This window comes from Sipha flava, unplaced genomic scaffold (genome assembly GCF_003268045.1).
Source record: "Sipha flava isolate LNK unplaced genomic scaffold, YSA_version1 75_pilon_pilon, whole genome shotgun sequence".
In the NCBI taxonomy this organism is placed as follows: Eukaryota; Metazoa; Arthropoda; class Insecta; order Hemiptera; family Aphididae; genus Sipha; species Sipha flava.
Window position 1 is genome coordinate 926,908 of NW_020273615.1, and position 19,063 is coordinate 945,970.

The window sequence follows — 19,063 nt, forward strand, 5'->3', positions numbered from 1 at the left end:
AACAAACTTTGTCTTACACTTATTACACAAATTAAAATAATTTTAGGCCATTTAATTTCGCGCATGTGCATAACAACTTTTTTTTTTTAATGACAATCCCCCCTTTTGTTCTGGTAATTATTTTGACAGGTATTTTTTTTTATAAATTTTAATCGTTAAACTAACTTCCTGAGTTATGGATTTTTAAATGTTAGATATTAGTTGAAATAGTTGCACCACGTTAAGGTGACGCTGAACGTAGGATTATGTTTATTTCTTGACTGATTACTGAATTAGAAAACAGTACTAAAATTTTAAATTACATATTGTGGGCAGATGAGTCTAAATTTATAAATAATGGTATTATAAATAAACAAAATAATCGGTGTTGGGACAGTCAAAATCCCCATTTGGTTATTGAAACAAATAACCAATGTGCCAGGGGAACAAATGTTTGGTGCTGTTTGATTGGAGGTAAATTGTCGGTACCTTATTTCTACAATGGTACATTAAAATGGAAGACGATATCTAGAATTTCTATTGATTGGGTTACCGATCATACTACACGATATTCCTCTTGCCTGAAGATGGAGCCCCAGCACATAATGCAACAGTTGTGAGGAATTATTTAAATGGAAATTTTGAAAATTGTTGGATAGGAACTTATGGAATAATACAATGGCCACCTCAATCCCCAGATCTTATACCACTAGACTACTTTTTGTGTGGATATCTCAAAACTGTCGTCTATGCAGACTCACCTACTAGACTTATGCATTTGAAAGATAAAATAAATGCGGTATGTATACATTATAATCAGCTTACTGAAGAACAAATTTCAATTGCAACAAATTGAGAATTTCTGCGGAAAGCAGAAGCATGCGTAATTCATAATGGAGAACAATTTGAATAATTCATAAGATAAATTAATGTAATTTGAACCAACTAAAAAAATTAAAATTAAAAAAAAAATTATTTTTTTTTAATTAACTAGGGAGACAAATTATTACATGGGAAAAAAGTAAGGTAAGATAAAGCAATAATCCTCCCAAAAGTAGGTACTAAAAGTATTACTATCATATTATAGAGGGGAAAAATAATTTAAATCATCAAATTTGTGAATAGTTCAAAAATTTAAAAAAAATAATATTAAACATTAAAAAATTCATAACACTAATAATTTTTAACTTAGAAAGTTGGTTTGACCATTACAATTTGTAAAAAAATTCCTGTAAAAATAATAACCAAAAAAAAAAGTGGGCTGTAATTTGGAAAAAAGGGTGTTATGCGCATGCGCGAAATTAAATAGCCTAAAATTATTATATATATATGTGCAGAGTTACAAAGTGTTTCCAATTATGGATTACACACATTGTTATCGAAAAAAAAAGAAATAATAGTCATAACGTGTATTAATTGTATTATTTATTTGCAAAGTATACAAAAAAAAAATGTCATACAGAGGGGGTATACAGTAAAAATAATGATGACCACTGCAATTGATGTGTGTTTTAATTTTATTTTAAATAAAAATATAGTTATTTTTTATAATTATATAACGAAATACAATTTTAATTAGATTACTTTAAAGAACGTTCAAAGGATTCAAACCAGGGACAGGAACCGAACCGAAAAGAACCGATTCTGGAACCGGATTCTTTTAAATAATAGGAACCGATACCGGAACCGAAACCTTTATTTTGATAAATGAAGTATCGGAACCGAACCGGAATTTTTAAATTATAAAGGTTCTTTTAGGTTCTAAAATTAAATAGTTTTATTTAGCATAGATTATTTTTAGTTACTACTTTGTTTATAAATAATCAGGGATCCATTCTTATTATGTTTATACCTAGAGCTATACAAAGTTATTATTCTTATTCTTTACCTATTTAAAATTATATTTTTGAAGTGTTTATTACGTGTATATTGATCACAAAATAACATTATATAGAAATGTTTTTCTCAGTATATACCATAATTGGAATCTATATTATCTTCCAAATAAAGCGATGATATTAATAGGGTAGACACACTACCCGCTAGCGTAAATTGTAGTTCATAGTTTATTGTATTATTTAGAATATTCTTAATATTTTTTAACTACTGCTCCTATGGAGTGAAGGCTATTTTTTATAATTTAATTATTTTTAACCTATTTATCGTATGCAATTTTTAATTTAAAACTTTATTATCTTCTAAATTCTGATACATAACGATTTAGTTTTACCAGTTATAACAGATTTTTTATCAGTAGGGAGCAACGTTGTTGATTGTCAGCAATAGATATTAAAATAATTTTTCATTTACTACTATACTACACTAACAAGTGGCAAGGGTATATTATAGTATATTCACTTTTTTTTTTTTTATTATTAATAAGAAATAATATTATATTTTAATGATAACAGGAACCGGTCCCGAAATTATCTGGAATCTGTACCTTTATAAATTTTCATCATACAACCGGAACCGAACCGGAACAGCTATTTTATTTTCTGAGAACCAGTACCGGAACCGATTCCGATAAATTTAAACAGTTCCAGTCCCTGATTCAAACTGATAATTTTTTTTTGAAATTCATTGTGGATTTTCATCCTTAAACTTAAAAATTCTTACTATGCATGTTAAATTAGAATGATCCACGTTATAAATTATATTCTTTAATTACAGGTGATACTATGGCTGCCATATCACGTCGGAAATCCACGGCTTCAGGAATTGAAGTGATGCTATGGTTTGTTGCATTACCGCTAATGGTTATATCCGTTAGATAAGGGAAAATAATATAATTGTTTTGGTAATAATAATTCATTTTAACAATTATGTACTTTAATCTTTGTAAAAAGTATAATTATAATATTATTGTTAAACATTTATATAAATGTTTTTTATTAATTTTGTTTATAATTTATCAGAATAAAGAAATAAAAAAATTGAAATTATTACTTATAGTTTAGTGAATTACTATATTATTAACTTATTTACCTTACATTTATATACTTAAAATTATTAGTATGGTTACCATTATATTTGTTTGTGTCTATAATATATCAAATATGATAAAATACAATATTTAAACAATATTATTTTAAAAAACTGAATTAAAAGTATCTATTATTTTGTAAAATTGAAATTCCGTTATAATTATCGCACATAAGTTACTTTGTACAGGGTTACACTTATTTCTTTTAACAAAAAAAAAAAATAACCATAAAATCCTTTAAATAAAAATCAATAAAAACTTATCTTACCATCAATATTGTATATATAATTTTTTTTTTTACATTAAGACTACTTTTTTGTTTCACATTATATGAATACATAAATAAACTGTTTTTCAAATTTTTGAATATAAACGTCTTATTTTAATTTTATATTTAAATAATGAAATCAATATCAGTGACATTATTAGATACCTTATATATAAGATACCTTATAAATTTTAAAATTATATTAATATTATACTATAGTAAAAAACATAATTAAAAGCTAAATGAAAAATAAAACCTGTAAAAATGCATCTCAATATAATATATTTACCATGTAATATGTAGTTTCCTTTGTACAATTTTGTTCTTTTGAACGTTTATAGAATTATTATTATAATTATTATATATTATATTATAATAATGATTTATATATATTTATAAATATATAAATACGTGTTATCAAAATGTTTTGTGAAATAACATATTTTGTTGATGGTTATATTTAGTAAAACTATTATAATACCGTATGAAATGTATTGTTTGAAAATGACATCATCGAATATTTATTAAAAAAAATACTAAATTGTATTATGAGTCAAGTAACGGGTACGGTAAATTATAATTTACAGAAAAGGGGCTCAAAGGAACGTGTATTAATGGAAATTTCAAAATGAATATTTTCTCGGTAAAAGAAAACTATTATGTTTTTTTATTGAAAAACAATACGATAACGTCATTTTTAAACTATACACGAGAAAATTATCATGCACTAGTTCCTGATATATAAAAGATGAATACCATTTGGATGTTGTATTTTATTTTTTGTTTTTGTACATTGTAATGTCAAATTGTATTCCTTTTAAGGCAGTTACATATACTATACAAGCTTACGACATAATAATATGTCCACTGTAAATATTAATTTTCTAACTATAATATATAATGACTAATTGAATGTCCTTTTAAATATTATATATATAAATTATAAAATAAATTAAGTTCGACATATGTATTTTATTTGCATTTTTGATTTGTTTTTATTTATAATTATTCCATAACATAGTGATGGTTATTTGAATTGATAAGATATTCATTTTTATTAATGATATTATGCTTATTATTGACATCCTATTCATTATAACCACTAAATTAATCATAGTTACTTAAGACTTCGAAATCGCTATCAATCATAGCTCACGAGAGACTATCAAATAATAATAACAGTACTAAGACCCAAATGGGAACACTCGTTATTTTTATATCTTTACAATTCATTTTATCGTTTCCTTTTAAAGTGACATAATTAAAACGTCTCTATTAAATTCAGTAATAAAACTGTGTAATTCCTTTAAGAACATTTAACCACATTTGAACGAATGGCCACTCCGAAGAAGAGTATTGAAATTTTTGACCATAAAATTATCAAATTTAACGCTCTGGAAAGTTTGAGATCTTATGAATTAATCGAGAATGGTTGTAAAAGTACTTATCGACGGAACGACTATTTTAACTCCTCATTCTAGCGAATAATCGGTAAACTTTACAAAATAATCCGATTCACGTTAACTGTTTGAACATTGTTGGTTGTAAATATTTCGTCGAATATTTCGGCACAGAAATACGAATTAAACGCTTAAAAAATTGTCAAACAAATTCAATGATAAAAATAAGAGGAAAGACAATCATCCGTTTTCTAACCTGTCTTCATTCAAGCTCACGACCGTAGATTTCTTCGGGAATTCTGTAGACTTGCCCTCGTTGTCTATTGGCATAACACCATGCAACGAGTTGAATAATAAGAGGAACAATATACGCTTATCCGTTTTCCGGGTCAGCCGATTATTCAATTCCAAAATTTCTCCTCCTGCACAGGTCACTAGATAACAATGCTTCTGACACTGTACATTTTTAACACTTGATCCCTTATTCAGCTAAATGGCTAAACTTTTTGCTTACCCATTTACCGCTAATGTAATTTGAAATTAAATTGGCCGTAGACAAAATGTCAACATTTCCAACACCAGCCGGTAACAGATGGTATCGATCGGGTGATTGGAAATAACTATTCCACCAAAGTTTAGTGCGTGTTTACACGGGGCGATAGAAAAACAAGACGAATTATGTGATAGTTACAGTCACACGGGTATTGAAAATGGAATACCGCGTTCAATAATTTTTTAACGGTTCGAACAGGATGGCGTAGTATTTTTGCGAAATCAAAACTACAATAGTGAATTGAAAAGGCTTGATAACACAAACATTGAAATGATAGGACTCGTTTATTTTTATTATCCCTCCCCTAAAAAAAAGCATACAAACGCGCAAAATGTTGATATTATTTTAATGGTTCGCAATCAATTTATTTCAGCTGATCCGTCGTGTTTAATCACCTATGCATTTCATCGTACTAGTATAACGGGCCTGTGTTAAACGACTCTCGAAAATCCAGTTAATCAGTTCTAAGGGTATCGGTAATATTAATCACACGGTAACATATTTATAACATTGACGGTTGTCGAAGCTTTGGTTCAATGGTCGATCTCTTGTTTGTGCTATATTTCGTATTTATTTATGTGAGTCAGTTATTTATGCGATTCGTTTAACGATGCTACGCTAACAAAAAAAGAGTACTAAACTAGTCGACATTAAAAAAAAAATAAACAAATCAAGACATCAATATTCACATAAAATCATCCAATTACTAACGTACAATAATTGATTACATATAAATTATTTATATGTCACTGTCAAAGTTTTCAGAAATATTTATATAGTATTAAACAAATTAATCAGAATATTTTAAATGTAAGGTAAAAAAAATACGATTTTATAAGCTAATACTTATTAAACATATTTTTTGTAAATTTTATTTGAATAAATCCTATATCAAGTATGAATATTTTCTTAAAAAAAATAAATAAATAAAGAGAAGAGATTTACTAAACAACATTTTAAATGTCTATAAGAAAAAAATTTGTTAATAGTTTTGATCTAAGTAAAAAAAATATTTCTCACCTTTAAAAATAATTTGCTATATTTACTTTAACATTTTGATCCTTCGCATCGCAAACTAAAAAATAAAAATTAATCAAATTAATCAATCAATAATTATGTAATAATTTTAAATAATGTTATAAATCTGTATATATTTTATATTCTTACTAGAAATTATTATAATAAAGTAAAACATTATGTTGAAATTTGAATAACTTTTTCGATACAGATTAATTTTATGAGAAAATAATAATGAACGCAAATTAATGGATATGGTTTTAACCATAGATATGTTGAAAAAATTATGTCGATGTATTATGTTGTGTGTTTTAACATAAATAAATTATTCTTATAGCATTTGAACGACGTACGGGGTATTTTAATAATTTATTACGTAGGTACGCATTAGTTTAAATTGATAACAAAAAAAATCAACAGAGTATAAATCAAAAAAAAAAAAAGAAAATATGCCGTCAATAACTCTAATTAATAGAACATAATAATAATAATAATAACAACAATAAACGTATAATGTTATTCTTAAACCAATAATGTTCAGCGTATTTTCAGCACCACCTATGTTTGACACATGGCGCAAACAAAAGGGTTGAACAAATATATGAACGTGGCCATAAATTCTATGGAATGGCTGAAAAAGGTTTTCGACGCATGTTGTTCAGCAAAACGATATTGTCGTTGAGTGAAAATAAGAATCGACCAGTATTCGTGCAGGTAAAATATCGATCACTGGTCCCGAACAAATCGAGGTCCAGTGTTCTCGATCAACGGTGACAATTCGTTTCGCCGAGCAGTCAATATCCAAGAGGATCAAAAATAGCTAACCGTAGGTATACATAAGTACGGGAAATCAGCACGAATACACGGCTGAAAACGTAGTCATCAACTACGTGTACCGCAGTAAATTAAGCTGTAGGGTTGCACGGTAATTTTTTTTTTGGTACCACCTGAATGTCGGAATCATGGATCATTTCGACGTAAAAATTACGCATTTCGTCTTTTTTATTTTTTATGCAGGAGTATTTTACTACATTACATACGTGTCACCTGGTAAACAAAAGAAATAGGACATGTACACCCGTGTAAGTATGAAAAAATAAAAATAAATGAACGATGCGTTGTATATTTTAAAAGGTTTTGTGAATATTTTTATTTCGAGTAGTAGACACGAGCGCAAACATTCGTATTATATATACATGTATACTAACAACGTTTAAGTTGTGGTAAGAAAATTATTTCAATTTCCTTCCCATGCAGGATAACTACGCAGTAGAACCTATGACGAAACAACTAGGAGATTTAAAAAATAAACGATTCCAATCCATTTGAGCTCGTTGAACGGATTTATGTGTGTAGAAAACAAATACCTGTATATTTATTCACCTGTTCGGCGTGTGCACGATGTCGAACGGAATACATCTAAATACCGATTGGAGTGAATGTAAAGTGTCGACATAGCGTTACGGAGAGTAAAAAATAGAAATTCAAAACAATGAAAATATAAAATCTAATTCCGATGCGAGAGATAAATGTGTAAAAATGCAGACGAATTACAAAATAATTTATATAAATTAATTCATCCTTTTATTTATATTTTACATAAATTATAAAATGTTCATAATGCTAGTATAAATTATTTTATTTATGATATATAGTACTATGTTATTGTTGAAAATTTATCTCGTAATAATTTACATTGTGGTATTTTCATTAATTTTCGGATATTGAATGAAGCGATGTACGTATTGATTTTACCATGATATCATGTTGATAATATTTCTTTTTTTTTATATATACTTGTCTTTATAATATTTACCAGCATTTACTACAATCAACAGTAGTGATTTTTTCTGATGAAAAATGTTATTGAGTTTGTACTTTGTGTTGGTAATTTTAATATTACCTTTATCTGAAGGTAATATGATTTTGAAAAAATGTGTCTTCTTTTATACTATAAACTATTAACACTCATGTTGTCGGATTATGTACATTTTTGATTCATTATATTTTAATAATGTTTTTATTTTAATTTAATTATTAAAAATTGTATACAACGTAGTGTTGCAAGTTTATTTTACTTCAATATCAAAAAGTTATTTAATGACTCTTAAATGTAGTGTTCATTGTGAAATTAGAGATGAAAAACTGTAAAATTTTTATAATTAAAATTGTTTTATAAGACTGTTATACAACATTGAATTTCAATAATTAAGGTTTGAAAATCGAATACGAGATATTCTGCATGTATTCAATATAAAAAAAAAATGTCCACCATGTCGAAAAAAACATTCATGAGCATTATAATATAAGATTTTCTCGGCATCAGATATTTCAACAAAATTTATTGGGTTATCCGAATATTTATCCAAAATTTAATTAAATTTAGTTAGTTATTTTGAAGTCTTAAAACATAAGCAATAAAGGATTGAAACTTAAACTGAATTGTTTTATACAATAACTAATAATAATTTGTGTATGTTGTATTAATTATATCAAAATCCAATGATTTGTACTTATATGAAATCCAGGGTATTTAATAGACGTAGAGGCTATATAATACAATGACTCTATATATATTATAATAAATATTTGTATTCTGATAAATATTTTTTCATAATTTACATTATACATAAGCTTTTAACCAACAATTAAAATAACTAAGTGAATATAAAAGAACAATTTTTACTGAACAATTAATTTGAGTTTATTTATATTATGAATATATGTATAAATATGTACAGTGTTGTACATAGATAACCAAAATATTATCTAGATAAGATAACGGATAATACATTACAATTTTATCCAAAAAAGATAATAAATAAATATTTAAAAATGTATCTGGATAATATATAAAAGATCACTACATTTATCTAAATAAAACACAGATAGAACTAGATAAAAACATAATTTTAAACAGTATCATCATTCAGAACTTACATTTATAAAATGGTTATTTTTCTATGAATAAAAATATTAACTATTCATTACGATTTAATTGGTTTAAAATAATCTTAATTAATTTTGTGAGATTACATGCTGTAGATGAAATAAGAATCTTGTAAAAAGTTATATCAATAAGCCTATTATGATATAAATATATGAGTGACAATTTATTTTTGGCAGTATTAACACAAAATAACCATTTTTGATTCTTTGACTGAAACAATTTTATAAAATTTTCCGTCCAACAAATAGTTTTGTGTTTCGTCAATTTTCTTTAGTTGTAATTGTAAATCCAGCCGTTTCAGGAACCACAATTTTTAGATGGCCCAGGTTGCCCAAGCTTTGGGATATCTGTTGTATCAGAAATTTCAGAATCATCTTCATGAATCCGTTTTTTTTCTCGTGAAATAAATTTATCCATGTTAAATTGAGAAATAAGGACAACTAGTTACTAACGTCGAACAGCCGAAAATAACTAATAACAATGATGGTCGATGGAACGTTAATATAGCAAAGTATGAATGTAGGATACTAAAAATAGTATTATTAATGTTATTAATACTGGTCTCTGATAGATAATTTATCATTATTAATATATATCTCTATGTATGTAATATACATATAATTTATGGTGTATGCTTATAGATAGTTTCAGTGTACCTTCAGAATATGAAGATAATATTTAATTCTTACTCAGGTAAAAATTAGTATTATTCCTTCATTTGCAGTAGGCAAACAATTGATTTCCGAGTGTCAAACAATATTGGAAATATAATCTTTTTAATGACGGAAGTTTTAAAGCATTTTTATAGTTTTTTATAGATTTTAAAGCTTCTTCTAGAAGAACATTTGAACAACGATACTATTATTTAGAGCTGAATTTTCAATTCAGAAATCAAAATGGCTTAAAGAAAAGTCACGCCCTAATATGGCAATTGCTAGACAACTGTAACATCCTTTTATTTCCTAACATATGGAAACTTATACGAAATTTAACTACTATTTTATATGTCAATTGCGAAACCAGAAAGAACATTTTTTCTATTAAAAACATTGAAAATATATCTTAAATTCTTGTCTGGAGAAACTCGTATAAACGGATTAGTAGCATTAATGTTAAATTGTAGGGAAATAAATATTGATCTAGAAAAGGAAAGGCTAAATTGGTGTGCATAATCGAGGAAAATTATATTGTTTTAAAATCAAACTCTGGTTAGTACTTTATGCATTTGATCTATTCTTAATTTAAACGAAGACGGTATGAATAAAAAAAAAAATAAACATGTATTTTGAATAATAAAATAAATATGAAACTGTATAGGTAACTAAAACAATGTTATGGTTTTATATAATTTAAATTCTTAAACATTATGTCTTAGTTTCATTTTAAATTGAAATCTCTCTCAAAAAAAAAAAAATAAATAAATAAATAAATAAATAAAATAATAATAATAATAATGCTGGATACGGCAAAGAGTAATAAGTGTTTCTTTTAAATCTCAATGACGATTGTAAATATAAATAAATTTAAATTTAATTATACTAATTATATTTTTTTTTTTTTTTTAATTTTAATTTTAATCTACCACCTGTAAGCAAGCTTGTGATGATGGTAGAGAGTTACAAAATCTAGTAATTAATACATTAATTGATAAAATATAAATAAATAAACAAATACATGAATTATAATATACATAAACGATAAACACTAGTCTAAATGAGTTTCTAACCAGTTGTAAATTAATTTTTTGTGATTCGACTTTTTAAGATTCCTGGAGTTATCGTATATACTTATTTTAATATTAATTGGCAGTGAGTTGAAATATGTGGGACTAAGATAATTAACAAATTTTTGCCCAAAAGATTTTTTAGTATAGGGTATCTTAGCATTGTATGCTCTATTTTCTCTTTTTTCATTAATGTTAACGACGTCAACCCATTGATAATAATTTTTAACTATGAAAAATATAGCTATTTTTTTGTAAAGTTTTTCTAGTGATAGAACATTGAATAGTTTAAAGTTTTCTATTGTTGATCCTTCTAGGCTTATCTTACTCAGACAGATCCTAATTATAAATCTTTGTTGAATTATTAGTGGCTGTAGTGCGTTTTTGGCTGTACCTCCCCAGACCAGTATTGCAATATTGCTTGATATAACGCAAGATATATTATTCTTAATGTATGAACTGGTAAAAAATTTCTTAATTTATAAAATTTGAAAGTCACTGTTCGTAGTCGTGACACAATATTACTCACGTGTAGATTCCATCTCAAGTTTTTATCGATTATTAATCCTAGATATCTAGTGCACGACACTCTGAAAATACTTTGACAATTTAACTCATCACAAGGTTCATTTCCACAATTGTGTATTTTTAAATAATCAAAATTATTTTCATCTTTATGAATAGAGAAATTAATAAAATTTGTTTTTTTATAATTAATTGTAAGTTTTCTTTGATTGAAATAACCTAATACTTTTTTGAAACCGAGTGTAGCTTTTGTTTGAACGTTATCCCATGTATCACCAGAAAAAAGTAAACAAGTATCATCTGAATACGTTACGACTTGCCCATTGATATCAAGATCACATATACTATTTATATATAATATAAACAAAGTAGGACCCAAAACACTCCCTTGAGGTACTCCACAAGTAATTAACATTTCATCCCCTAAAATGCCATTGATTTTTACTTTTTGTTTTCTTTTGTCTAGATAACTCTTGAACCATTTAAAACTTGATTTTTTTATACCAAAATTAGGAAGTAAATTGATAAGTTCAGCATGATCCACCGTGTCAAAAGCCTTAGCCAGGTCCAGAAAAATTCCTGTTGCTTTTTTACTGTTATCAAGTGCATTATATATAAATGATGTCGCATTATATAACGCATTTTCAGTACCTAATTTAGGTCTGAAACCGAACTGGTTTTTAGACAGAATATTGTTTTTTTCTAAAAATTGTATTAACCTACTTTTTATTACCTTTTCAAGTATTTTGGCGAAATTACTGATCATTGAGATAGGTCTATAGTTACTAATACTTGTTCGATCACCATTTTTATATAATGGTTTTATAATGGCTAGTTTAAATATATCTGGAAATGTACCTTCCAATATGCTTAAGTTATAAAGATGGGTTAATGGTACTGAGATATTTTGTGCTATGAGTTTTAGTGTCTTAACTGATATGCCATCATGTCCAGCTGCTGTCTTATATTTTAAATTGTTGATAATTAATAAACCTTCGTCGACACTGACTTTTTCATTAAAAATTGTATCAAAAGATTCAGTTGTATTTGGTTCATCATAATGAAAGTTTGATTTATTTATCAAGCCTCCAAGGTTACTTCCAATGGTTGTAAAATACTTATTAAAAATATTGGAAACCCTAATTGGGTTTAAAGATGAATTGATGTTTTCATTACCAAAAATTATTGAATGTATTTCCTCATCATTTTTAATTTTGCAATTTGTATTAGCTACATCATTAATCAGTTTAAATGTTAATTTTGGGCTATATGAAACCTCTTTGAATTTATTTATGTAATGATTGTTTTTAGCTAATCTTAAAATTTTTGAAAATTTATTTTTATAAAGTATGTAGTATGCACGTAGTTTGTGATTACTTGGGTGTTTATGAACTTTTAAGGATAATTTTTGTTTATTACGTAGAGAGCAAAGCAAGTCTGGTGTCATCCATTTTTTTAGACATTTGTTTTTTGAATTGGCAGTTTTAGTTATTGTGGTCATACTTATAGCACTTATAACCTTATTAATAAAAACATTGTAGCATTCGTTAACATTGTTATTAATATACACTTTATTCCAATTGTATTTTTTTAATATTTCATTCAGATCGCAGTAATTTATTGTCTTATAAACGTTATTACTTTTTTGTTGATTCTGGTTATGTATTTGAATACCTATAACTGTTGAGAAGTGGTCCGTAATACTGGTTTGAATCACACCAGCCTCAATTTTACCGTTAACGTTAATGTTATTATTACTTTTGACAAAAATATGGTCTAAACCAGAATGTTTGCTACCTAGCGGTGTTTTAGTAAACACATTAATAAATGATTCGTATCCATATTGTGATATCTTATCAAGATATTCGTTATTAGTGAAATTCGGACCCACAATGTTTATATTCATATCACCAATTATAATTTGATAGCCTTTATTATTTATTTCGTCTTTTAGAATATTATCTAAGATAGGCAAAAATGTATTGATGTCACTTGAGGGGGACCTGTATACACATAAAATGGTAAATGGAGTATTATTTATTACAAAATTTAGTTTCATAAGATTAGCCACAGTATGTTTGTATTCAACTAATTCTATACATAATTGTGTTCTGGTAAATACAATTATACCATCATTTTGGTTTCTTTTAATACTCGAGAAAGACAGTCTATATCCAGGAATCTTAAAATTACAGTATTCTACATTATGCTAGGTTTCAGTTAATATTATTACATCTAATTTACAGCAGTTAGTATCACTGTTAAGAAACAATAAAAATTCATTAAAATGAGCATTAATGCTCCTAATATTATTACAGAAGACACTTATAAACTTACCATTAACATATTTATGCGTTTTTACAAATTCAGAAAAGGAATCAAAATATTTTGTTTTATAATCTAAATAATTATTTAATACATTAAAGTCATTCATGATATGAATGTTAATTATCAAAATTTATTTTACAACTTGAATGATGATTTTACTGAAGCTTTGTCAGATCAGTTTCATCAAATATAATATTTGCTTTACAATTTTCATTTTTTTTTATAAATATTTTAAAGTCGTTGTACCACGTAAATTTAAAATCATTATTTTTAGCAAATATTCTAACTTTATAAAAGAGATCCCTATTATAAGGTGAAAGTTCATGATGAATAAAGATTTTACCGTTTCCCCAATTATTATTAAAATTATTAGCATTTAATTTTTTAATTTTCATATTCTCCATTATTTTATTTTTATTATCGACCGAGTTTAATACAGCAATAATTTTCTTAGGTTTATTTAAAATCTTAGAATACATACGGTAGGCTTTATTTACTGTTAAATTTACTCCCAACTTGTCTGCAATGTTCTTAACAATTTCCACACAACTTTCATTAGGCGCAGGTACTCCGATAATTTCCACATTATTGCTCACAGCCTTTTGCTCCAATAAATTAACCTTCCTTGACAATATTTTTACGATGTTATTTATTTTACTGTTTACCATTATTAAACACTTATTCTCTTCTTTTAGCTCTTTAATTGTGTTAAGGACCTCACTTAACTGTTTAGAGAAACTATCAAATTGAGCACTCATAAACTTCACCAATTCGGTTAAGCAAGTAAGGGGTTCATTTGACTCATCACTAGAATTGACTTTCTTGTTAAGAGCTGTGTTACAAACCGTTACATATTTGCAGTTAACACAACACCAGTTATCCTTCGTTGCTTTCCCCATTTTTCGAAAGGATGTTTCTCTGAGGCTGGCGCAAGAAAAATGTAAAAATTCTTTACAGGTAGTACATTTTAGCTCGTCGCCTTGATAAATTTCATCATTACATATTAACACAACATTAATTAATCACACTGTATTACTATAGAACAATTACCGGAAAATATACAGATAAAAGTATAAATAATTAAACACTATAACGTTATTAAACATTGACCGGTGGTTGCACAGATAAGAGAGCGAAAGTAATACCACGACTAGCTGTGATGAACACACAACGGTAACTTATTCCATAAGTTGTATACTTTTACTCATATATTATATATTATATAAGAATACAAGAAAGCAATATTATCCAACAAGAATTTAACTTTGAAATATGTAATAAGTGGACATTTACATTTTTTTAATAATATAAATAAAAAAAGGTTTCAATAATGTAATGTTTCTATAACTCCTCTGAGCTCGAAATTGTTTCAGATTGTAACCATGCAATTATCTCACATACATTCCAAAATGTATATTTTATATTTTATATAAAAAAATATAATACATAAATATTATGTTTTTCTCCATGCAAAGTTTAAATAAAGTAAATGTAATCAAACCTTTTTAGATATTAGATATTTATATTAAAAAATTACACTATTTTACAATGTTTATGATTTATATGTAAGAAAATTTATTTCTAGTAAAATAAGCTTTTAGTTTGTATATAAAGTCTTAACCTAAGTCGTTTGGCTTTAGAACTTTGAGCCGTCATGGACGTCTTGAAAATAGTCGAAAAGTTAAACGCTATAATTCTTTGGCATATTAATTCAGTGTTTTTTATGTCTACTGAGAAACTTACAAATCTATTAAACTGCTGTAAAACATGTTAAATCACGTTCCAATGAACCAAGTTCTGTTTTGTTGTATACGTAGTGATGGTGATTTGAATTGTGATTATTTGACATGATTATATGACTAGAAATATAATTTTCTTACAGTTATTCATGTTATTTAAGGTTATGAAATCACTGATTAACATACAATTATTGTTTTTCAGGTATAGTACAAACAATTTTTTTAGAACAAATATCACATATTTCCTATGGTTTATCGTATCGTTTATGGTAGTTTTAAAGAAAAAACTAATACATTTCAGATTTTTAACGAAGAACAGAAATGATCTGCAAACTATGTTATACATTCCATGATCAAACATCAAACTTTTAGGCAGTGAAAGTTAAATTAACCTAACCTTGCCTCAACCATATTGCGTTGAATAATATACTATACGAAAAAAAAAGATAAATGGCTATGTAAGCTGTTATTATATGATTATCTGTAGAATATAGATCCTAATAAAAAAAAAAAAACAATATAATTTTAATTCTATATATACATTAGGGTGTTCCTTAAATTTTTTTTTTTGCATTTTTGTTGGTCTCACCCACTTAATTTGTGTATATGCCTACAAAAACGAACTACAAAAAGGTTTAAGTCAATCTACTAAGGTTAACCCGTGCCGACTTGAATTTGAAATTTGAGTATATTAATTCATTCATAATTTAATGATATATTTTACATTTTCATATATAACTCATTTACAATTAGGAAAATTAAAATGTGTTACAGAATATATTTTAAATATAATAAAATTGTCTATAAATTATGTTCTTACATACTTCTTCTTATTTATTATAATTTACAAGATATATTGAATTTTGTGTATAAAAGTACTATTTTCTCAAAATTATATTATGAATTTTTATTAATTAAAATTGTTTTTTCAATGTTTCCTTTTTACAATCAGGATATAGTCTTCTGTGTTCTTGTATACATTGTAATAGCAACTCAGACTTCTTATCATCTTTGGTTAAAGTTCCGTGAAAATCTTCCATAAGTTTAACTGCTCTTTCCGCTGTGTCATTTACTACATTTAGCGAGCATGCAATTTCTTTCCCATAAATATCACGAATAGCGTTTTTTTTCAGAGGTTGATAAAGAGTATTGATTTCGGAAAATATATATTTTTAAACAGTAAATAGCTCTATTCATCCAGCGAGCTTGATGCATTGCTCCAGACGGACGTATTTTAAATTTGTTGTCCAAATTACCATTCAAAAATGTTATAGATAGCTCAAGTAATTCTTTATAGTCATCTCTTTAACATTTATTTTGCAACATAGCTCAACAAAAGTGGAGAATATTATTTCGTACATCTTCTAAAGCAGTGCAACACTCAAGGTCGTCTATATTAGAAGTTATATTTCTAATATTAATTTTATTCCAATTGTTTCGAAACTTTTTGAATAGTGGGTTATCAGGACTTGTTGTATGAGGAAGTACAGTTTCAAAAACGCCACGTAAACTTATTTCGTATATGTGGTGGCGACATGGTAGGTAAAGTAAGTCTTTTCCCAATTTTTGCTCCAATAAAACGCATGCACCATTTAAACGCCCTGTATTTGAAGCGGTGGTATCACAGCATAGAGCTTGAGCAATATCTTTTACGCCCCAATTTTCTAATGCATAATATATAGCATTAGCTTATTCTTTTCCCGTTGATTTTTCTATCTCTGGGATACCAATAAACAAATCTTGATTCTTACTGGTTAAAACAATCGGTAATCTATCAATACCTGAGTCTCTAACATTTAACGTTGGTAATATTTTTCCATCCCAGTGTACAGTTATATAACTAGGAATTGGTTTTAATTTTATTGGCACGTTCAACTCGTAAAGCATCACGACATCGATGTATAGACGATTTATTTATAACCAAACTATCAATATTGTTACCCAATGCTTCATCTGTTGCTTGAATAATATAAACTGAGTCCTGTACACTTAATTTACATCGATCTAATGCAGCAACAAGCTCTAGAGAAATGAAATGTGTGCGGCCCCTTTTTTCTTCTAATAATGTCATTGGTATACAAGTGCATTGTGTGAATTCAAAATCTGACGATGACGACGATGAAGTCAAGGAAAAATCAGATAGTTGATTTTGAATTTCAGTTGCATTATAATTTGAATGTTGAAGTTTTCGATTTGTTAGTTTTTCTATTTCACTATATTTATGTTTTTCTGCTTTATTTTCATTTTCAAGTAACTTTTTGTCTATACTACCAAGACAACCAATTCGACCAGGAAGTCTTTGATTAATTAAAAACTGTTTGTCATTTTCAATTTTCATTATATTTAAAGCATTAACATGTGCAATATCAAATAAATTGTTCAGTTTGTTTATGAATTCTGTTTCTTTTCATTTAAATGAACCTACCTTTTGTGAATTTTTTTGTAGAGCACGCCATTCTTCGTACACATTTAAAAGTTTATTAATACAATGCTGAACTGCTCGGACAGGAATTCGAGCTTTTTCCTAAAAAATATTGCATTCACGAACGGCTAACGAAGCACTTTCTCTCGTATTAAGTTTTACTGTTCTCACATTATAAAAAAATACTGAAAGCACTTGTCCCATAGGCGGGAGTTTTGAGCCTAGTATTTGGGTAGAAGGTGACCCAATCAAAAATATTTGTTCATCAGCTCGTAATTTTCTAGACATATTTGCAAAACAATAAGGTACCAAAAAAAAAAACGTAACAACAAACGATGTACTCAACTATATCACGCACCGTAACAAAGACGACTACACGATATTATTAATAAAAATCTATTAGACTCGTAGATCGTAATCCATACCATTCTTATCTAGAAAAAATTCGATAATATTGAACATAACGATGTTTTTAATGTTCAAATAATCTAATGATTTCTGTAATTGTGTGCAATGTATTTATAAAAATTCATAATATAATTTTGAGAAAATAGTACTTTTATACACAAAATTCAATATATCTTGTAAATTATAATAAATAAGAAGAAGTATGTAAGAACATAATTTATAGACAATTTTATTATATTTAAAATATATTCTGTAACACATTTTAATTTTCCTAATTGTAAATGAGTTATATATGAAAATGTAAAATATATCATTAAATTATGAATGAATTAATATACTCAAATTTTAAATTCAAGTCGGCACGGGTTAACCTTAATAGATTGACTTAAAACTTTTTGTAGTTCGTTTTTGTAGGCATATACACAAATTAAGTGGGTGAGACCAACAAAAATGCAAAAAAAAAAAATTTAAGGAACACCCTAATATACATATTATATACTTACCTGTATAAATAATAATAAATAATATTTTATTTTATGTGTCATATATAAAATAACAGCCAAGTAAAATTCCGTTCAATTTTAATGGCTACTTAATACATTTTTAATTTTTTTATTTTTCTTCTTTTCTTTATTTTATTTTATTATAAAACGTTACGTTTTAGTTTGAGTTACAGAATAACTATTATTTACACTGACATTTTTTTATTTAAAAGGTATGATACTCAAAACTGTATATATTTGTGTTAAAGAATTTATAATCAAA

General features: G+C 26.6%; 1 protein-coding gene across 2 annotated transcripts in view; it reads left to right on the forward strand.

Annotated features, from left to right (window-relative positions):
* Positions 1-2,789, forward strand: part of LOC112692589 (hemicentin-2-like) — a 475,200-nt gene extending 472,411 nt beyond the window's left edge. For both annotated transcript variants that reach the window (XM_025567313.1, XM_025567314.1), the window contains one exon: positions 2,653-2,789. In XM_025567313.1, coding sequence (XP_025423098.1) covers positions 2,653-2,756 — 104 coding nt within the window. In that variant the 3' untranslated portion in view covers positions 2,757-2,789. The remainder of the gene's footprint in view (positions 1-2,652) is intronic.
* The last annotated feature ends 16,274 nt before the right edge of the window (positions 2,790-19,063 follow it).